This window comes from Podarcis liolepis, assembly GCF_965112155.1.
Source record: "Podarcis liolepis genome assembly, chromosome: 4".
Classification (NCBI taxonomy): Eukaryota; Metazoa; Chordata; class Lepidosauria; order Squamata; family Lacertidae; genus Podarcis; species Podarcis liolepis.
Window position 1 is genome coordinate 32,539,000 of NC_139558.1, and position 23,143 is coordinate 32,562,142.

Consider the following 23,143-nt stretch of genomic DNA (forward strand, 5'->3'; position numbering starts at 1 on the left):
GGGAGTCTTCTCATGAGGTGGCCAAAGTATTGGAGTCTCAGCTTCACGATCTGTCCTTCCAGTGAGCACTCAGGGCTGATTTCCTTCAGAATGGATACGTTTGATCTTCTTGCAGTCCATGGGACTCTCAGGAGTCTCCTCCAGCACCATAATTCAAAAGCATCAATTCTTCGGCAAGCGAAGTCAAACTCACAATAATAGCTGCATCGTTCTGTGAACATGCAGAGGTCTTCCAGCACCTGTTATGTGATCCCTTTTAACTGGAGATGCCAGGAATTGAACTTGGGACCTTCCACATGTAAAGCAGATGCTCTCCTACTCAGCTATGATCCCTCCTCAAATAAACTGAGATCTGTGTTCCATTTTTACTTGGACTACTCCTTTTGCAGACCTAGAGTTTTGTCATTGTTGGTTGGGGCAACCCTAGAACTGGCATGTAGAGATGTGAGTTTTCTACTCGCACGCCACCCTGTTCCTTGCAAACAACAACAAACCAACAACTTTGCCCAGTTTCCCTCCTTGTGCTGTAAGGGCCCCAGCAGTCTCCTTTTGCTGCTTCCAGTGTGATTATTTCCTGCAAGCCTGGCATTGGGCTCTGCCAGCAAATGGGTTTAGGAGCAATCCTGACCCACCCAGGGCAGAATCTCTCTCTGCACAGCATTTTGTGAAATTGGCAGGATGTCAGCGTGCTCTGTGCAGAATAAAGTGAGGATTCGCTTCAGACATACAGTGGTACCTTGGGTTACATACGCTTCAGGTTACAGACTCCGCTAACCCAGAAATAGTGCTTCAGGTTAAGAACTTTGCTTCAGGATGAGAACAGAAATCGTGCTCCGGAGGCGCGGTGGCAGCAGGAGGCCCCATTAACTAAAGTGGTGCTTCAGGTTGAGAACAGTGTCAGGTTAAGAACAGACCTCCAGAACGAATTAAGTACTTAACCCGAGGTACCACTGTACTTGAATAGTTTCATGAATCGTAATGGCATGAGTGTTCAAGCCCACGGAAGCTCTGGCATATTAGTGTTTACTTTATGTGTCTGGTTAATGAAAACCTACCTCTTGGCCTCAAATAGGTTTCCCCCTGTGACTTTGACAGCAGTTGCTGGTCTGCACTCATGATTATGGTGAAATCACGAAAAAGGATGTTGTTCCAATATAACCCTCCCCACCCCCTCCACCCCAAAAAAGTTCTTCAAAATCTACACATAAGAAATAAGAGTGCTGCCACTTACTGAACTCATTCTGCAGCATTGTGTAATTTCATAGTACCATTTATGCCCGGATCCAATCTAGTATCAAACAACGTGGGCCACCTCCCAACCATTGCAGTTTTGTGGGTGGGATTCAGCTGCACACCTGCAAATTCAATGGATTCGGCAGTCTTGTACGACCAACACGCTTCCAAAAGCCAAAACCTTTCTTTAAGTAAGGAAAGTGATAGGAAGATACATTGGAAAATGTGGGATAACGGTTGAAATGACGCGACCTCATTCAGCCTCCCTGCAAACAAATCAGGATGAATGCTCGGACCGAGTATATTTCATATGCCTCATACAGCTTGTATTCCATTATGGTGGCATAATGTGGAGATCAGATAACAAACTGTATATATAATTTAATTGAGGCCAAAATAACGCATGGCACGAAGTTGTGTGGATCTTTTGTCCAAAAGGAGCTTTGAGAGGCTCTGCTTAACCTTTCCCCTGCCAGCTGTTCTTTCTGGTCAAAATCTCCTCTCTGTAGTTCCAGACAGGAAGAAATATATGAGCATGTGTTTTTCCCCCCTGTAGTGAGAAAAAATGCCTAGGTGAGAAAGGGTTAAGCAGATTCTCCCCCATTTGTTCCCTTACTAAACCTAAGGCTTCTTTAAAGCTTGGGGGTGGGGGGGAAGAAAATACATTTAGGGAAAGACTGATGTAACTGCATATTATACACGGTCTCAGTCTGTTTTAAAACGCTTCCGTTGTGCTTGCACAAACATGTTTTGAATTGTGCTTAAAAATATCTTAAGTGCCCATGTCTATCACGTAGTTAGTCATGGTAAAACACATGTTCCTTGTAAGCTTTGGTAGACTGTGTGTGTGTTCCGTAGGTGATGTTAAAGTACTTGTTGAAAACATGCCACACCTTCCTTAAGAGCGATCCTTGTTGAACCAGAATGGCTAAGACTCCCCCAACTAGTTAGCCAAATATTTCTTTTCTGATTCACCCTTCATTGCTATAGATTTCACAGAGGAAAAAAGAGCTCCCCCTTTTTTAAAGCATAAACCTTAAGAGATCCACTAGCATATGTAGAACATATGTAGAAACGCCGGCAAAACTGTGGTTCAGAGCATTGGGGACAATGCCAATACAGAATGTGGAAAGTTCAGCCTGAAATCTTACACCGACCAGGGTAGTTAATCCAGATGTGATCCTCCAGATGGCCCTAGCCACCATGGCCAGTGGGATACAGTGGTGCCTCGCAAGACGAAAATAATCCGTTCCGCGAGTCTCTTCGTCTAGCGGTTTTTCGTCTTGCGAAGCAACCCTATTAGCGGATTAGCGCTATTAGCGGTTTAGCGGCTATTAAAGGCTTAGCGGATTAGCGGCTAAAAGGCTATTAGCGGCTTAGCGGATTAGAAAAAGGGGGGGAGCCAAAAAAAATCGCAAGACTCGCAAGACGTTTTCATCTTGCGAAGCAAGCCCATAGGGAAATTCGTCTTGCGAAGCGCATCGAAAAACGGAAAACCCTTTCGTCTAGCGGGTTTTTCGTCTTGCGAGGCATTCGTCTTGCGGGGCACCACTGTAATGAGATTTGTAGTCCAACAGCATCTGTAGGGTCACTGGTTAGCTGCCCTTGCTGTACATATTTACCTGGCAGTAAGACTTGTTGAACTCGGTGGGACTTAGATTTGAGTACAAATGCATAGGATCGAACCATCGGAGTATTTTACAGAGTGTCTACCTGACTTGTTTGTTATAAGGCATGAGTACCTGCTAGAAGCATAAAGGACTAGCAGGTGATTCAGTAACTTGACCATCAATGGTATCATTCACTCTTCCATCTTCATCTGTTCGTACCTGTTGTCTAGCTTTTCATTAGGAACTGTAACGGTTTAGTCACATGTCTACTTAATTAGTTCCCTTTCAAAACATCTTTGTTCACAAAAATTGAGTACAGTTTCTAAGGACAGACTAAGAGAACTGAGCCCGTGGGAGGCGAAGAGGAGCTGTAGGCTTGAAAGTTCTAAGAGAGATGTTAACCACATGAGTGGAGTCTTGCTGAAGTAGGTTTAGAGACTTAGCTCTGGTTTTCACCGGTGACCTTCTGTTGCTTAATTAAGGAAGCCAATAAAGCCTTGAGTGTTTTTTCTCTATCTTTGAAGGGAAGCAGAGGGGTCTCTGCTTATATTGAGGTCACTTCTAGACAAGCTTTGGTACAAGGTTTGTGGGGAGGTTATATGATATTGGCTGCTTATTGAGCATCCTAATTTGTTTGCAAGAAAGGCTATATAACATCAAACCAAGCAGTTGCTATTCCTAACTTTCCAGTTGATTTTGATGCTGATTTTTTAATATATATAAAGAAAACCTTTATCAAAAGAATCCTCCTCCTAAATATATATGCATTGGGAATTTAAATTATATAATTCAGAAATAATAATGTATGAAAAACAATAGTAGACTGATGGCCTCAATCTGGATGAAGGGTCAATAATCATTTTAATGATTTAAAAAAAAAATACTGTTGCTTCTAAGCCTTCTTGTTTTTGCAGAGGAAGAGTTTGGTCTTCAGGAATTGTGAACCATGAGCTAATATTACCAATTAGTAAGCTTGCCAGCTACTAGAAACTTAAGCCCAAGGGTCATAGTGAAATGGCATGCCAAAGTGTTCTCATGTTTTATAATCCTTACAGAACCTGGTGTCACACTGATCTCGAACTTGCCACATATACCCCTTTTGAAAGCTGCCTGGCGATTAGCTAGGTAGCTCTAAAAATACAATGCTTTATATATGCAGCCTTTTAGCAGAGATGTGTGTCTCAACCATCATATTCTTAAAAAGGCATGAATGCTATTATAAACAAGAGAGAGAGAAGAACTGATTATGTTTTGATTGTGCCTGTGTAAAACTAGCAAGATTTAATAATGCTAGACAAAAGTTTCCCTTACATTTTCTCGTCTGCTGCTTATTTTTCAGCTTCCTGTAAGTGTTCGTTAATAGCACAGCGGGCAGAACTTTGTACAGCTATGAAGAATTATCAACAAGCTCTTTATGATGCAGAGGCGCTCTGCCGAAATAAACCCCATTGGCCTAAGGTACAAGGTTCATAAGCTGCTATGGGGGAGGTGGCAAAAGTTTTTGTTTGCCTATGGGTAGCAAATATGAAATAACGAAATGCATGTAAGAAACCGTTCTGTTTCCCACAATTTTTTTGAAACTGAGATACATTGAGGTTTTTCTGTGTGTTATGTTCACACAGGGTCATTATGTGAAAGCACAAGCTCTTTCTGGATTAGGAAGGATTGAAGAAGCATTGAAGGAATTTCTTTATTGTGTTGCCTTAAATCCTGAATGGAGCTCAATGAAAATGGAAGCTCAGAAGGTAGGATAACTGTACCAACTTTGCATGTGGTCAGCGCAGGGAATAATATATGCAAGTGTGCGTTTTGTGTTTTGCTAAAGGCTTCTGATGCACAGTTCTGCTGTTAACAGTGAGATTGTGTGTTAGTCATGGGTGTGGTTCTCACTGCCATGTTAATCAGCTCATGATAATTAGCAGAGGGATTTATAGCTTGAGTGGCTTGATCATTCCAATGAAACAATAGCCACTGTTGCTTGTGGATTTGCCTGCTGGTTAAAATAATCACGAAGACCGTGGTTTGCAGCTAATAGCCTTTGAAACCGTATCTAACCTGTGGATATCCTCCAACTAGCTTACCAACCAGTGAAGGTCTCACATACGCCACTACAGCTGCAGCTTTGCAGCTGATCTCTATAGCCCCCCCCCCCATATCCTATAGTTCCTTCATTTCTAGTGTAGTATACTGTTCTGCCAAAGACCTCTAATCATTCACTTTACCAGATAAAACTATGTGCAGCCTGATTAGCACTGGCATTGGGCACAGCACCAGCACTGCTAACCAGAAGTTATTTGCAAGCTGGGTTTCTTACCCAGGAGATTCCAGCTAAACATCAGGAAAAACTTTCTGACAGTAAGAGCTCCTCGACTGTGGAAACGTCTCCCTCGAAAGGTTGTGCACTCTCCTTCCTTGGAGGTTTTTAAAGCAGAGTTTGGATGGCCATCTCTCAGGGATACTTTAACTGAGATTCCTGCATTGCAGAGGATTGGCGTTCCTTCCAGCTCTACAAATTCTGTGAGTCTCTTAAAGTCCTGAGAATAGGGTGAGATTGTTTCAGCCCCAAGACCTCTCTAGCCTGAGTAACTGCAAGAGCATTTCAAAACTTGTTTCTTTTTCTCTCTCCTTTTTTCTTTGTTTAGATAATGTGTGAGATGTTTTTCCCAGCATTTGAAAACGTGCACGATAATCTAACAACACCTTTTTGTAATCGGACCTCGTATACGAGGTTGAAACCTGTGTTTCTAAGTAGCATAAACACACAGTCTTCTGGAGAAGATGGGTCAACTGCAGAGACCTCAAAGGTAAGGCTTACAACACGTATGCTTCAAAAATAAAAAGTTGGGGATCAGAATATCACCTCCCTATCTGACTATTTACTGAGGTTTAGAATAGACCGGCAAAGTGATTACACCAGCACTTTGGAGCACAGTGTACAGAAGTTTCTCAGCTTTGGTCCTAGATCAGTAAAGTCAGTAACATGGCAGCTCACAAAGGAAGTGTTTTGCTAATGGGAAGAAAACAAAGTGAAAGAAATTGCCCACGAAAAGCTGAAACTGTAAAGTTTTGCAAATTTGAGGAGTCCCATTTAAAGCATACTGGGGAGACTTGCAGTCTTGAGATACAAGCCAGAGCTCGTTTGTTCCAGTAATTATGCAAATAGAGCCCTGCATGAGCCACTGTTCCACTGACTTGGATAATTATCCACTTAGTCCATTTTTGTGTAACTGGGGTAGGAGATGATTTATAAGCAGCAGTTATAAAGGTCATGCAACAGCGGTCTGTGAAACTGTTCCTGAATTGAAGATGCTATTGTTGTATCTGTTTCAGGAGGCCACCTTGAAGCTAACTAAAAACCTGTCCCAAGAGACTGATGCATATCGAAGTACAGAGTCTTCTGTTTCTCATCATATACTGGACTTCTCTTTTGAAGACAACAAAAAAACTTTGGGAACGGTCCTCTCCAGTCTGCCTGGCGCAAGCTTAAAAAGAAAGTTTTCTAGTGATGGGGATTTACAGAGCTTGGGCGTCCCTATCAAAATTCCTAGAAAAGGTGTGTTTTTTGAATGAGGATCTCTCCTTTTCCTTGCTTTGTAAGGAAATTCACGCTACTCTGCTTCTGTGGTTGGTAGGTTATTTTTCATTAAGAGCACCTGGACAATTTCTGCCATGAGTAGTGTAAGTTAGAAAGTTAAAAGTTTGTAATATATACACTGTTTAATGTAATAAGAGAATGCTCTTGCTGTAGAAAAAGGGTCACTAACCATGTTTTGGGATCAGCGGGCAAGTTTTGAATTTTGAGGAAATGCTGTGGGCATCATTCACACCTGTGCCATGAAGATGTGGCACAATGGCACATAGCTGCTGTGGGGGTGTTGCATAATTAAAGAGAGTACAATAATTTGCTTCTCTGCCACTTTCTGCCCCAGACAATTTCTGGAAGTCATCCATGTCCTACTGAGCCTGTTTCTGAAAATCTCACGATATTGATTTTTCTCTTGTGCGCACATGCAAGGATACTGTTGCTGTCAAATAAAAGGGAACATTCTCCAGAACTATAAGAAACGCGGCAGGTGGCCACAACACACACCCCTCTCTCATGCACATGTACACAATTGCTGCCCACATACAGGTCATGGATACATGCCTCTCTGTTTCACACACACGCACACACACATATACATCTCTTTCACACACAACACGTGTTCATCTCCCCCTCTCTCATACTCGGGTATCTACAGGAATTTTTCTCAACTTAGAGTGTGGCTCAAAGCGAAACACTGAATAGGGGAGAGCTGGCTAATTTTTCACAGAAAAATGAGAACAGTGGTGTTGCTACACCTCATCTTATATATCAGGGTCTTAAAATAGTAGAAGGTGTTTGTTTTTTTAAAGAATTGGGGGAATTGGGGCATTATCCACAGGCACCAGGTTGGCAGCGTATGTGGGATGACATGATGTGTCACAGCAGGAATAGGCAAACTCGGCCCTCCAGCTGTTTTTGGGACTACATTTCCCATCATCCCTGACCACTGGTCCTGTTAGCTAGGGATGATGGGAGTTGTAGTCCCAAAACATCTGGAGGGCTGAGTTTGCCTATGCCTGTGTCACAGCTTTTGAATTTAATTTGATACTTGGTGATAAATTTGTAGGATTCTTCTTTTTTTTTTAAAAAAAAACTTTATTAGTTGAAATAGTATTTTAATTCATTGTTTTTTCACCCTAAGGGCCCCAAGGGCAGCTTATAACAATTACAGCACAATGTTGAAAACAATTTTAAGACAAAGCCCAATCACATAAATAAGGTCGGTTGTAAAATTATGCATCTCGGAAGCCAGGGTAAAGATTGTGTCATCAGCATTTGCTGAAATTTCTTTAAAGAAAATGCCAGATACAACTCTTTGCAGGGAGAGTTTCATTCCTAACCACCAAGGTCATATACAATAAACAATAAAGTGGGCAACATGTGAAATTTTACAGCCAGACCTGTGTTCCTTCTCTGGAGAGCAGTTTTGATGCAACTCCCAGTTTACAGTATTGTTCTTTTGCAGCAAAAGTGACGAACGTGTGGCATATTAAAGATGAACACATTAGTTGTAACATAAGCTTTCATGGACTGGAATTTACTTCATCTGATTCAACAAGTTACCCAACTTCATTGGTTTTGTTTGCAGCAGCTTTCATTTGCTTTTGATGTTTTTCAGTAATTTCAGATGTGAAAAATTAATTCATTATCTGTTCCTCCGGAGCTGGAGATAGCAATTCCAAATGATGTAAACGCATGATTTTTCTGATAGGAAAATGGGTGCCTTACGCTGTCTACTTTAGCCTGCTCTTCTCTGTAATACTCTTAATTCAGTACTCCAGCAAATCCTTTGTGAAATGTTGGTTTAGTTAGTGAAAAAGCTCTTAATGTAGGATAACCTTGAACAATTAAAATTAATAATAGGGCCCTTCAGTAAACCTTGCTGATTTTCAATGTGTGTGTGTTCTCTCTCTCTCTTTTTAAGATGGAGATGCTTCTTGCGAAAATCCCAACTCTCTTCCCTTAACAGCGATACCCGCAAGCCTTGTGGATGCATCTGATTTTGAGTGTTCCCTTTGCATGAGGTATTAGCAATAAATGGACTAAATGTTGTTTGGAAAATATTGTGTGGCATTTTAAAGGCGGAGGAAAGAGGGAAAGATCCTGTCTTATGCACACTAAGCTATTTAATTCATAATCAATCTATCTATCTATCTACCCATGGAGGTGAGGAACCACTCATCAGCTGGAGGGCTGGGTCTGAAAGTGGTCAACCCTCCACAGGCCGCATTGACAGGATGCCCGACCTGCCAGTCACCCGATGCCATAAAAACCCAGAGCTCCTGAGTGCATCCTATACCCACTGAAAGCAGCATGACGGTGTAAGGTGCCAAATTCAAGCAGTGCCAAAGATAAAGGATCCGTCTGGAGTGTGCTGCAGGTTCTCCTGTTGCGACAGGGGATTTACCTTTGGGTGCTGCTCGTATTTGGCACCTTGCCCTGCTGTGCTAATTTTGGCAGGGATCAGGTATGCTTGGAATTGATCCGGAACTCCTGAGTGTATTCAGTCCCTGCCGAAAGCAGCACAACAAGGTGCGGTGCCAAAGGAACGTCCTATGAAATCGGGCGACAGGCAGGTGGGTGTAGCTTGGCTGAAAGGGCCTTGCAGGCACCTCTTTCGTGGGCACCGTTGCCATTATAAGTGAACAAGGGAGGTGTTCCTAGTGAGTTCTGGCACCTCTTTTTCTAGAAAAATAGCACTGGTCCTCCAGATGTTTTTTGACTTTCAGCTCCCCATCAGCCCTAGCCAGCCATGCCAGTGGTCATGGAAGTTAGGTGTTGCAGTACAAAAACTTCAGGAGGGCATCACATTGATTTCCTGTGGAATATGTGCTCTATAGCTATGCTCAAACTCTTTTTTAAAAACCGAGCTCTCAGTCATATAGCTTACGAAATTACTTGCCTCGACAAAAGTTGTACAGTTGAATGTAGCAGAGAGTGAGTTACTGCCACTGACATTTTGGGAGCAGCAGCATTCAAAATTCATCAGGCGCCAGGTGCGCTTTGCACCTGCCCATTGGCCACTTGCGACCAAGTGAAGATTCCCAGGTGCCAGGATGGCGCCTGACGTCTCCACCATCTGGAGGTGCATGCCTGGGGGTCCTTGGATCTTGACTGTTTTCACACACTAATACCACATCCTGTAGAATTCTATCCATTATATTTTATCTGCAAAGTCAGAATGAATTTCAGGAACCCAAAAGTCGTATTGAAAAATACGACTTTTGAGCCCTCTGGCCCAAAATAGCAACTAGAATTTCTGTTTTGGCACCTGCAACCCTGGTTTAAGGAGCAATTTGGCGTCTACCTTATATATCTGAGTATCTTAACATGGGGGAGCTGTTATTTGTACCTCATGAAATCACATATGCCTTTATTAATGCATGTGAAAAATATGGAGTTGTGCTTTGAACAGAAGTGTGGAGTAACCAGTTGTTTTTTCAATGCTCACGATCGTTCAGGTTATTCTACGAACCTGTTGCTACTCCCTGTGGACATACTTTCTGCCTCAAATGCCTTGAACGTTGCCTGGACCATAATCCATACTGTCCGCTTTGTAAGGAAAAGCTGTCTGAAGTAAGTATTCACTTTCTCTCATGGGCTGCTTGAATGGAAGCCTCTTGGTTGGGTAATACTGTTAGCAAACCAGGCGTGGAGTGGGGTGGGGGGGAGTGGCTTGCAAAATAAGGAATTGGTGATGCAGAAGTAGGTGTGTTCCAGTGATAAAGGCCCTCAGGGTATGCAGGGAAACTTTTGGGTGTGGGTGAAATACCCTCCACTCAAAATTGCAGCAGGACACAAGGCTAGGCATGCTCAAGAGTTGCACAGCTCAGCTCAGTTTTATTTATATTTATTTAATATATTTATATCCTTCTTTTTCTCCCAAGTTTGGGAATCAAGGTTGCTCGCAACGTTTTTAAAGCATCATTATAAAATGCAAAGTAATGCAAAGAGTGTGGGACTCTTAAATCTCCGGGTGGTGGGTTTGAGCTCCATGTTTTGCAAGACATTCCTGCATTGTGCAACAGGTTGGACTAGATGATCCTTGAGGTCCCTTCCAACTCTATAAAAGTTGTGTGGTTCTAAACAGTTGTGAATAGAAGTTAGGCTGAAAGGAAGCAAGGTGTTTCTTATGTGCTACCCTGCAGCCTAAGCTCCCAGAGCGGATTTGGAGGCCAAAGGAGATGGAGCTGCATGCTTTCCTCCCCAAAGTTATTGCAGGGTCCAGGAGGCTTTCCTCTTGGGGGAACAACAAGGTTTTTCATTTGGTATGAGGGCAAAAGGAAGGGAGGGAGCTCATGTACACACTCTTTAGCCCAGACACTGCTGAAGGGATTGGGCTATTGGAGACTTGGATCGACACACCCAACTCAAGACAAGGTGTCAAATATTTCTGGAACTGGCCTCATGAACACTGAGCCTGCAGGGACCTGCCACAGCCCTGCTACGTCTGAGCTGGACTCTTCCTGGCTCCAGCTGTTGCCCACAGAGCCAGGAAACACGGGGGAGGGATTAGTAGAGGAGCAAAACAACAACAACCCTCTTTTGGCAGGCTCCCTACCTGTTAATGTGAACCTCATTTTATAGCTGGGCATCTCAAAGAAGCTTCGCTAGCAAGATAATGAATATACTGCACAGCAGTAGTTAAACATGAATTATTTCCTCCAAGGTCGTTTTTGACTACAAAAAAGAGGAAAGTAATTGGAAATTTCTTTGCAGTATGGCTTTACCACAATAATAGAATGGGTCCTGTTCTTTCTTTCTTTTTACAACATCTTCTGCAGATACAGTGATGAGTGCCCCCCCCCCCACTATTTTGCTATCCCAGGTATCTGTCCTGGCTGTTGAAAACCAGGGTTAACCCTTCACTGCACTATACAGGATTGTGCCATCTTTGTGTATTTTGCACACACCTTTTCTCCTCTTCAGACTTTAAGGCAAGGATGGCAGAGCCTGGGGCCTACAGATGATGTTGGAAGTCAGACTCCTGTCAACATATCTAATGATGAGGGATTGTAGGAGTTGACATCCAACAACATCTGCAGCCCCCCCCCAGTGCTTTTAAAGTATGAAAAGGTTTGGCTAACCACACTAACTTCATCACTAGATTCTGCCCCTAAGCCAGCTTTGTTACTGAGTTCTTGAATGCTTTCATTTTTAGTTTTTGGCCGGCCGAACTTACAAGAAGACCATCCTTACTGAAGAATTAATAGTTCGCTACTTGCCAGAAGAGTTGTCTGAAAGGAAGAAAGTTTACGAAGAAGAAATGAAGGAATTGTCAAAGTAAGCAGCCTTCCTACAAAAGAGAGGAGGGCAGGGGCGAAGGAAACAAGCCTGTTATGATGTGTGCCTTGCTCACGATTGTGCTGGGCTCATGATTTATTTCCTTCAAACGCACTACAAGTAGTAGGCCAAGAACAAACATGGCGTGCAGGCCTGCTGCAGTTGATTTTAAAACTGTGGATTAATGTTGCATGTGGGTGTGTCACTGATAGAAGGAAGGCCTAGGAAATAGGGAATAATAATGTCAACACCGCCAAGCTTATTTCATGGCAGGTTTCAGAAAACAGCTTTCGGCTCCATGTGCTGATTTAATATGACTTTTTGTTCTCTTACAGCCTGAATAAAGATGTCCCCATCTTTGTGTGCACCATGGCATTCCCTACCATTCCTTGCCCTCTTCACATCTTTGAACCCCGCTATCGGCTAATGATAAGAAGATGTATGGATACTGGCACCAAGCAGTTTGGCATGTGCTTAGCTGATGAACTGAAAGGGTAAGCAAAGGATTTGGAAGCAGACTTGAAAATGCTAAATTCCCGAAAGAGGTGCTGGTGTTACGGAGTGTGTGTGTCTGAACCCACCTGTGTGTCCAGCACTCAGGTGTATTCATATACACACTTTAAATAACTATTAAGGATCCACGGCTAGAGTTACAATGTGTGTTCGTTATGAATATGTGTTTATCCTTAACTTGGTGCCGACAATAAGTTCTCACCCAAAAGGAATAAAGAAAGATTGTTTTATTACATGTGTTGAAAGTGACTTGTGTGTATTACATGCTGACTCAGATGACAAAACGACAATTCAAGCAGGCGGCAAATCCTGCAGCACATACACACCTTGATCTAAAGAGTTAAAGAACTCCTAACTGTTCCCCGTCAATAATCTCACGGGGAGTTGCAAAGTACTAACAGAATCCAGCCATCTGAACGTAGTCCGTGCATTCTTCTAACACCAATGTTGCAGCCTTTCATCAGTCACAGAATAGGCAACCTAGTTCCACATGCGTTGCATCTCTCTGATCACGTATATGCACAATTTATGCAAGAACCTTTTACAGCTTGATTCTAGACATGCTTATGCATGGAATTGATGATTCCATATTGAATCAATGAGACACATTCCTTAAGTACGCTTAGAATTTTTAGGTATACTTAATACACAGGACTAATATGGCTCTCTTTGTCCCTTCAGGTTTGCTGATTACGGCTGCATGTTAGAGATCAGGGATGTGAAGTTTTTCCCTGACGGACGTTCAGTTGTTGACACAGTTGGTGTCCGGCGTTTCAGGGTCTTGAGCCATGGTCAGAGAGACGGGTATAATACTGCAAACATTGAATACATGGAAGATAAAAAGGTAACTTGTATAGTTTTGTGAGGCTTTTTTCTACATTTTCCTTCCAAGTATGCATCCTTTTATGTAATTAACTGCAAAATAAATTATATTGGTTTTGGGTCCCCCCCCATTAGACAACCCTATCCAAACCTAATACTAACCTCTCTTCATCCCTTGCCATTTTCTCCTCCTCTACCAACCATAGAACCTTCTTTCCCCAGTAGCTTAAGCTGTTTCCTTACTCTCGCCTGCTCTGCATATTGGTCCACTAACATTAGGAAATTTAATATTTGATTACTTTGAATCAAAACACTATGCTCAACAAGTTTTGAAGAGACAGCATCATACCAAGCTTCACAATGACTGGAAGCATTTTCCTGGAGATGTTTATAACTTTATTTGTAGCATTCCTAGTTGTACATGCCTTGCACAGCCTGAAAAATATATTGAGTGAGAAAACATGAGTTTATAGCAGCAGCAGTTTGGGGAAACAAGCAACATGAGAAATTGGAATTTCACTAAAATTGGTGGTTATAGGTGCTGCTAGGAGTATTTAGTGGACAACAGTGGCGTAGCGTGGGTTGTCAGCACCCGGGGCAAGGCAAGTAATTTGTGCCCCCTAACCCCCAGATGTTGCGCCCGGTGCAGCCGGCACCCCCTACACCCCCCACGCTACGCCACTGGTGGACAAATGTTAGAACTGGCATATATAATCTGTCTGTAATTTGTATCATGCCTCTTAAATAGTGGTGCACTGCTTTAGATTGATGATAAGGCATTAGAAAGCTCTATATCGGATCACGCGTTCCTCAAGCATGCTTTGGTCACTGGCGCTTAATCCTGTTAATTTCTGCAACTGGTTTCTCCAGCAGTGCAGCGTAAAGTTGTTCTCAGATGGAAGGAACAGATGAAGGCATAGAGAATAGGATATCATTCCGATCTTGAAGGTTAAAATAACTTGAGCTACTGTGTTGAGTTTTGGACAGAATAGGGGAAATAGATCTCTTATTACATGCAGAGCAAGAGTTGGCAGCAGAAAAAAATCATTTGTTCAAATATACTCAAATTACAACTTGTCTCGTAAGGGGCTTTTACAAGTATATTTGCCTAATATCCACTCTGCAAAGAGACTTAACTCACATCCTCCACATCAGTCATGGACATTGGGGAGAATACAGATGACGGTTTAGCAAGTGGCTTCTCAAACAGCGTGCATATATATAATCATTCGCTGTTGATTGCCATCTTTCCATCCTTCAAAAGGAGGATTGGAAGCTTACCAGACCTGAGGCTACTAATCTGCAACACGATTGTGTAAATAATTGAAAGCACATAGACACATTATTCACTGTATCAGAAGGACGCTAACGCAGCACTAAACCATGAGAATACCAAGCTTTGGAAATGCTTGAGGTGACAAGGTGTTGGTCCCTCCCAGAATCTGGTAGAATTCCACTTTTTAGTTCGGCTACCTCAAAATATGGCAGAACCTTCTTTTGTATCAAGGACGCCATTTTGATTCCCATGCGAATGTCTTTGCCATAAAACAGTGGCTCGAGAAGTTTCCACGTGAAAGCAGATGTGTGTAAAATTGTACGCTTGTGCTTCATGCACTTTGTTGAACTCTCTGCTCTTCACTTTCCATCCTTCCCCTAAGAAGGTTGTCCTTGTGGATGACTGTCCCTTTTAAATACAGTGAAATCCTCTTAATGCAGAAGCCACATTGAGTCAAGGAGGTTTGATCTGCCTTAAGAATAGCACCCAAATGCATGAAGGCTATGGGAGAGCTCACTGCTGTCAGACCCATTGCGCTGCTGGAAGCAGTCACTGAGTTTAAGGCTCTATGAGGGGAGATAGCAAGTTAGGCCGTTCTGCTCAGTGGTAGAGATGGAAGTTTTGACTTTTTAGGTGGCTGCCACAAGTTTCCAGTACAAAGAAATTGCTTCCCCATGCTAGCAGGCCTTGGGGAATACAGTCATACCTCGTGTTGCATTAGGTTCATGTTGCGTCTTTTCGGCTTCTGAACTCAGCAAACCAAGAAGTGTATACTTCTGGGTTTTGCTGCATGTGTGTGCACAGAAGCATTCTGCACGCTATACGCAGAAGCGTTGTGCGTGCTTCGCACATGCACAGAAGCGGTGCTCCAGTTACGGGCTTTTCGGGGTGCGAACGGCACCCCGGAACAGATCGAGTCCGTAACTAGAGGTACCACTGTAATGTTCTTCCTTGAATAATTGTGGAGGAGCCACTCATTTCAGTCAGAAAGCTTCTTCTGTATGACTGCTTCTATAAGGTGTGGGTGTCATGCTTCCGTTACGATGGTTTCTGAATTATATTTAGTTTATTGTATTGTGCTGCGTGGTTTGCTGTTAATCTGTTTTTTTGGGGGGGGGTTGCAGATGATTGTTTTATTGCATTGATTTCAATCATCTGATTTGGAATATTTTTTACTGTTATTGTTGAAGTATGGTGGGGCTTATTTTTTTACAGTTGTTTTTAATGTTTCATTCATTTTGGGGGGAAAATATACCGTATTTTTCGCCCTATAGGATGCACCGGCCCATAGGACGCACTTATTTTGGGGGGGGGGAAGGGGGGGAAAAGAGCAAAGAAGCCATGACAGTGAGCGGGATGGATCCCGCTCGCTGTCCTGGCTTCGTTTTTAGCCTCGGGGCTGGGGGTCCTGGAGAGAAGGTGAGGTTGCGCAACCTTGCCATCACTCCTGGAGCTTGCTTGCCCGAGCTTCCCCCGTCCCCAGCCCCCAGAACAGGCTGTTGCCCGCAAGCCTTGCGAGCCCGGGGGGAACTCCCCCCGGGTGCGCAAGGCTTGCGGACACCTGCATGAAGCACGGGGCGTCCTCCGTGCTTCGGGCTGCAGGCTGCCGCCCGCAAGCCTTGCGAGCCCGCGGGAACTTGCTGATAGCTTCCTGAAGCCTGGAGAGGGAGAGGGGTCGGTGCGCGCTGACGCCTCTCGCTCTCCAGGCTTCAGCGAAAGCCTGCATTCGCCCCATAGGACGCACACACATTTCCCCTTCATTTTTGAAGGGGAAAAGGTGCGTCCTATAGGGCGAAAAATACGGTATACCCTTAATGAAAAATCTACGCACATCAATTAATATAAGGTGATCAATAATACACAGATAAAAACCAACATTTTAAAAACATGCATACATAATAGTGATCTGTGTCTGGATAGGTTTGCTGAATTAAAAGTTTTAGCTGGCTTCTCAAAAAGTATAGAAAGAGTTCCTGTCTAACGTTTAAAATATACATATATATTTGTAACCTATGTGTTAAATTGTTTTTAAAAACAATTTATATTGGTCTTTAAACAAATACAATTAGCATTAAACATTTATCCAGCGGTACATCTGATGCGGTTCGCTTTATCCATTGTCTCTAGACATACATACATTTACACATTCAACATTCAGACGAAAAGTTCTCTAAAACAGTTAGTATAAAAAACCCCAAATGAGATGAACACCTTTACCACCCAAAGGATCTCTGTTTTGCTTTTGAAGGAGAAAGTTTGTGGCCCTTGTGATTGCAAAGCAAGTGTTGGTGGGTTTTTTACACAAACTTACTGCAGTTTCTGCCACACGCTTAGGGGACAGAATGGGTCTGAGTAGAGCTTTCAGGGAGTACACCTTCTCTAGGCTACACTGTCCTCTGTCCCAGTGCCCATTTTAGTGCAAAAATCAAGTTACTGTGCCCCAAGTCATTTTGAAAGTGGCTTAAATGTTTAGGTGGCACTTTAAGGGCTTAACCACACTTACTCTTTGCTCCGTTTTTTCCAGGCACAGGTCTACACTTTCCTAGTCTGTGTCCAAGTGCTCTTCCCCCCCACCTCGATCTTTACCAGTTAAAACCCACTCTTTAAAGCTGAATCGGAGCAAATGGCTATTCAGATTTCCCCTGGGTTGTCTTTTGCTCCAATTCAGCTTTAAAGAGTGGGGTTTTGCGGGGGAAGTTCTGAAGCAAAAAAAGGGGGGCACTCGGACACAGAGCTTTAAAGCACGGACCGTGCCCCGGAAAGTAAGTGTAGATAAACCCTAATTCATATTATCTGCCTTGTTTTTGTTACACTGCAAATGAGAGAAACGTGACTTTGAATCCCTTTTTGCACATTGTGTAGGTTGAAGGGGCAGAGTATGAAGAACTTGTCCGCCTTCATGATTCAGTCTATGATCAAGCTGTCGCCTGGTTTACTTCTCTTAAAGACAACATGAAAGCGCAAATTCTGAACCACTTTGGGTCCATGCCAGGGAAGGAGCCTGAGCCACAGGTAAGTGCTGTACATACCTCAAGTCTCCATTTGAAGAGATGTTCGTGGGTCAGAACGTCTAAGAGCACGGAGTAGGGGATACTTTCCATCGACTTTTGCAGGGGGGTGGACCATAAGTTCCCTTCACCCTTCCTCTGAAAGGGTGGGGAAATTCCTGGAGACCAATCCTGCAGACCAAAGCTTGCTGCTTGAAAGTGTGGAGCAGCAGGGCCCATGAAATGTGCAGTATAGGGATAGGGTCCATGCAAGCCACATCCCTAGGCCCCAACAAAGGAGTATAAACCTAATAGACATCCAGTGATGATACTGCAGTCTGAGTAGAACAAAATATGCCATTTTACACCGACACATACACACCCTGTCCCTAGAACAACAGCAGAATTCTCAGAGCTGAAATTTGTAAGAAGTTCAATTTACTAAATTGAGAAAGGGTCAAAGATAGGAGCGTGCAGAGTACGTTTTTCACCAGGGGCTAAGTATGCATTATATGCAAATGTGTATTAGAACCAACCCCCTTTCTTTAAAAAAGAACTTTGAGAAGAAGAAATTTGGAATGTAGAGACAGCAGGGGGAGTGCTTAACCCCCACCGCCCACCCCTTGCCATTGCCAAATTGCTCCCTGACTGTTTTTCCCGCTACAAGGTTCCAGCACACATTTATGAGGCAGTTAGGATGAGAAAACCTGCTACTTCTCTCTGCTTCAAATACCTCCTCCCAAAACTGTTTTTCTGCCAAAAAAAAAAAAAAGATATATTAGAGGGAGAAGGGCTCTAATTCATGCTGTTGTTCAATTTGGTGGAAGTGTTACAGGTAATCCACCGTTAGATTTTTCAAGAGAGAGAGAGAGGGAGAGAGACTGTCCTTCTGCCCTAAAAATACATATATTGTTAGCTAGTTGCTATACTAAACTGTGGTCTATGCTCACTTGCTTCTGGGAGTAAAACAACCACCACCTTTAAAAACATCTAGTTAAATTTCTGCCACCAATAACTCTTGCACGTTTGGATTACCACCCCAGGGAGAATCCATTAAGATGTTAAATCCTCATATGTGTCATAATTACATTTGGACTTTCTCACATAGACTGATAACTCATTTTAACAGACAGACATTGGGGCAAATTTTGTACGGGCTTCAGTTTAGCTTTGTTTCCTTGGTCTGTTTTTGTGCATTAGCCTTTTCTGAGATTATAAACCAATCATTTTGTGCTAGTACAGGGTGAAAGTACAGCCTTATCAGTAACACGGGACTGTTCAATCGAAACAGTTAGAGATCTTCCTTTGACAGTTGCACTTGAGAGACCACATAGTGAGTGGTGTGTGTGTGTGTGTGTGTGTGTGTGTGTGTGTGTGTGGAAAACACTCTCTGGAAATTTTAGAAAGGAGCAAATCTGCATGAATGATCAGTGTTGTTCCTAGTTCAGCTTTTAGTGCTCAAAACTGCTTAAAGCCAGAATGGAAAAAGCAATTCTCATTAAAGGAAAAATCTCCACCCATGTTATTCTTCCTATTTCATCAAAGATTGTGGGATAGCCTCAAGATGTCCATTCCTATAATGCCAACTGTATGATTTCACATGGGCTTACAAACTAAACATGGTAGTGAATGACTTAGATGTATATTCAGTCTCTTTAAACAAATACACATTCTCTCTCTCTCTCTGTCTCTCTCTCTCTTTCTCTCTAACTAGCATGATAAACACCAGTATTACAACAGACCAAAGGTTATTGTCATACTATAGCTTTGTTTGTTCCTATTCTGTGCCAATTATTTTTAGCCAGGTATAATTTTGTCTTAGACAGAGATCAAGCTAGAAATAGAAATAGTTTCAGAAAAGAGAGTGCTCTTTTGGTTTTGGGCCGACTCCCTGTTATAGTACTGTTTTCTCCAAAAGATGGGTTGGTGAGAGGAATAGAGGGTCTGTTCTCACTCTCGGCCGCCTGAGGATTTTGCAGAATGCGGTATTTCGGATCACCCTATAAATAGTAAGACATTTTAGTGCAGAGGGTTGTTGTTTAGATTTTTCTATAAATATTAAGCACGTTAAAGATGTCTTGTTTTGTTGTTCCCTTTGCAGAGCAACCCAAGTGGTCCAGCTTGGTACTGGTGGCTGTTGGCAGTATTGCCACTGGAGAACAGGGCCCAATTGGCCATTCTTGCCATGACTTCACTTAAAGATCGTCTGATCGCTATACGGCGCGTATTAATATTTGTGACACGCAAAAGACCTAGATGACACATCCTCATTTGTGAACAGACACTGAAAACAAATGGTTGTGAATACTCCTAAGTATTCTCAAGAGACCGCGCACTCTTCCCTTTCAGTGAAACTGATTTGCTCATCTAAGCACTCACAATTTTTTATTTTTGCACACACTCTGCCCAGTAGTTAACCAAGCATTCTGTGCCTCTTGTCCTGGAGAAATCTGAGCCTCTTAGAAGTTGCGCCACAATCGCAGCCTAGCCGATCGCTGCAGGCAACAACTTGGAATCGCTACTTGCAACCAACTGTCCATTTTATCATGGGGGGAACAACTGAGTCACAAGCCCTGAGATGCCCCTGAAACCCCAAACAGCCATTTTGAATTCTACACAGCAGAACTCGGAACAAACAGTGGATTAGAAACTGAAAAGAAACTTTGAAAAAACAATTCTTAGAGGTTGCCAGTTGAAGGGAAACCCCCCAAAATATCCTCCAGAGGAAGAATGCACAAGATAACAAGTGTTAAATGAACAGGGGGCAGTCTTTTCGTCTGTAGCATATTGACAAAATGATTGATCTGTGAAGCAAAATGTGTTTTCCTGGACGTTCGCCTTGCAAGACAGTGTTTGACCAAAAGAGTAGCTGGTGACAGCACTGCGGCTGATCAACCCTCCCTGTCTTTGTAACTTGCATGCTGTGTGTAATGGGAAATAGTGTTTCGATATATGTATAGGATGGTCGGGTTCCCCTAAACCGCCCCCCCCTACAAATAGAAAAAAAGAATAACCTCAGGTGACCCGCATTACAATATGGAAAAATGTTACTTATGGATAGCCTGTTGTCAGTGGTTGTGACTTAGATATCGGTACGCATGAGGATCCTGCAGCCTCCCGTGCCGGATGGAATTCCCTGTGTGCGCGGGATGCTTTTTTTTGCTGCCATTGGAGCCACTTGAGCATGCTGAGCTTCATTGCTGGATCATGGCCAGCATTTCTAGCATATGTACATATATACTTGGTTCAAGCAGTTCTGTGGTAATCTCTCAAAAGGCCGCTGAGATATAGAATTGCCATTTCAAATTACCCTTCCATGCTCATTCTGTAAGTATAACTCAGAACAGGTAAGATCCAGTTTCCACCTATATTTTCAACAGCCATGCCAGCCTAACCTGTTATACTGGAACAATGTTTGTTAGCACATTTTTTTTTAACCAAAACGTTAATATTATTACTCGTTATGTACCGACCACTGTCTGTGCTTGGAGTCTTGGTCCTCAGTGACAACTTTGAGAGGAGGCACATACTGAAATCTGTAAAGGCAAATTTCAATGCAAGCTTAAACCAGGTGTTAACCTTCAATTAGTTGTTGGTTCTGTAAATATAGCTGTATTTTGATGTCTCAGTACGTATTGTTAATAATTTTCTTTTTTAATTATTATTTTTTTAAAAAAAGAGGTCTGTCAGCCTGTTGGAAAGAAATTTTAGCAGTGAACGTGAAGCTGCAAAAGCACTGTTGCAAACTGCTGAACTCTCCAAATTGTAGAAAACAATTGTGTTAACAGCTTGGGAGAAATAACACCGGTTCAAATCTCGGAATGCCGTGTGAATTGAAGACACAGGTTCACGTGCAAATAAGACAGGAAGGTGAAAATAGTGGCAATACCAAAATATTTCAGAAGTGCCTCCTCCTTAAATTACAAAGTGTGTTCTCTTTTGACGAAGGTGTGAACACTTGCATGTGAATTCAGGAAGCAATATCATCTAAAAGGTGATTGACTGCATTATCCGTACCATAATTGTAGTCCGAGCGGTGTTAGATGATTGGCAGAAGTATCTAGTCAGAAGTTGCCAGTAGCAGTTGCCTAGGAACTGATCAACACACACCCTGAATGTACTGTAGTTGCCTCTACCTTGAATTCGCCTTTTGTAGTAAAGTAACGACCTGTGACTACACTTTTAATTGTAAACTGCATAACTTGCAACCAATGATCTAATAATCTCTACCATAGCCTTCCTGCAAGTTCTGCTACCTTCTACCAGAGCTGTGCTTGTATTTCCTTCAAGAGAGCTAGCATTAAGCTAGAGAATGGACCGTCTTGGTGAATTTTCCCTTCGATCTGCTCCCTGGGTGCTATCATACTTTCCGAAACACATCTGTCTTCCTGTAAACCCCCTGAACATTAGAAGCTTCCAAGGTATTTAGTAAAAAAAAAATCCCTTCAAAATGTGCCCTCGTTAATTTTTGGCAGGGAACTTCGACAAACTTCATGATTTTTCACAGTACCTTTGTGCTTGCTTAAAAGTTGTTTCATATATTTCCCCTCCTTGTCTCGTTTTCTGTTAATAGCTGAAGTTACACGGCAGTTGAGCATAAACAGGAAACTTATTTTGTTCTGCTGATTTACTTTTTCAGCACTTTCCATGTTTAAATTCTGTTCTCTACAGCACCGCTGATATTCTTCTTTGGTGTTTTGTTTTGGTTGGAGGACTTTTCTGGCAGAATTCAGCATGGTACACTTAGCCCTTGAAATTAAAGGTCGGGTTGTCTGCTCTTTTAATAATCAACGTCTGTCAAGTGAGCAGACGCATTAATTGAAAAACATGACGAAAGCCAACATTTTAAAAATGTTTTGGTTTTTTTTAGTTTCTCTTAGGCCGATTGTTCTGGCAGCCTAAGAGAAGTGGGGCTTAGGGTATCTATGGTCTGAAAAGCTTTGCAAAAAAATGTTCCAGACATGTTTATTGATTATGATAAGGAGGAGAAGGCATTCCGTTCTCCCCTCTAAACAAACATGCAAAAACCTGTTTTCCATTATAAGCCTGCTGTGTAAGGCTTCCGTATAAAAAAAATAGATTTTGTAAGTGAAATTAAATCTTTTTTTAAAAAAATTCACGGATCATACCAGTTGTTTGCTTTTGTGGCCTTTTATCTACTGCTTTCGAAATCTCCTTTCTTCTTTTCAGTCACTGAGATTGCTTTGTGACTCCAGTGAGCTGATAATCAGCAGATTTCTGCTCCTTTGGCTTGTTGCTGTAGTTAATTTCAAAGAGAATCAATGGCAGAGGGTGTTCAGAAAGCTGTATGCGTAAGTCATGCAGTGTCATACATAGCTGAAGGCCTGGTGTTTGGTAGCGCCTTAATTTTGCAGCTCTGGAATGATTGTATCAACAAAGCACCCACAAAAACCAGATCCTGGAGCTTGTGACCAGTTTTTTTGTTGTTTTTTTTAAAAAGAAAACGTATTTTATGTAGATAAAACTTGAAACAAAATCCTTACCTGTTTTGAAGCTAGTTGAAGAAATGTGTGTATGTCTACGTGTGTGTGAGTGTGGGTGTATGTGTATATATGTACAAATATAAATTATTAATCGCATTTTTGTACTTGGTTAAAAAGAAGATGAAAGACAGGTATGTGTTACAACTATGTTTGGCACTTCTTGTTATATGAAACAAAAGCCAAACCCCTTTTTTAAAATAAAAAAAAAATTGCTGCAATGTTCATTTCATGTATATTTGGAATATTCATGGGGAAATGTATTTATGTGATATTTGGAATAAATAAATTCTGTTCAAAAGTGTCAGCTGTCCTTTTGCTAATTTTTCATC

General features: G+C 42.3%; 1 protein-coding gene and 1 long non-coding RNA gene across 2 annotated transcripts in view; both read left to right on the top strand.

Annotated features, from left to right (window-relative positions):
- The window catches only part of LONRF2 (LON peptidase N-terminal domain and ring finger 2), a 39,804-nt gene extending 17,044 nt beyond the window's left edge, over positions 1 to 22,760 (top strand). Inside the window, exons 2-12 of the mRNA XM_083501715.1 lie at positions 4,183 to 4,301; positions 4,466 to 4,588; positions 5,486 to 5,647; positions 6,174 to 6,396; positions 8,354 to 8,453; positions 9,891 to 10,005; positions 11,591 to 11,712; positions 12,048 to 12,206; positions 12,907 to 13,069; positions 17,186 to 17,335; positions 19,412 to 22,760. Coding sequence (XP_083357841.1) covers positions 4,183 to 4,301; positions 4,466 to 4,588; positions 5,486 to 5,647; positions 6,174 to 6,396; positions 8,354 to 8,453; positions 9,891 to 10,005; positions 11,591 to 11,712; positions 12,048 to 12,206; positions 12,907 to 13,069; positions 17,186 to 17,335; positions 19,412 to 19,570 — 1,595 coding nt within the window. The 3' untranslated portion in view covers positions 19,571 to 22,760. The remainder of the gene's footprint in view (positions 1 to 4,182; positions 4,302 to 4,465; positions 4,589 to 5,485; positions 5,648 to 6,173; positions 6,397 to 8,353; positions 8,454 to 9,890; positions 10,006 to 11,590; positions 11,713 to 12,047; positions 12,207 to 12,906; positions 13,070 to 17,185; positions 17,336 to 19,411) is intronic.
- LOC310706269 lies at positions 13,107 to 15,562 on the top strand. The gene is made up of 2 exons (XR_014525789.1): positions 13,107 to 13,619; positions 13,747 to 15,562. It is a non-coding gene; the product is annotated as an uncharacterized lncRNA (long non-coding RNA).
- Positions 22,761 to 23,143: the final 383 nt, after the last annotated feature.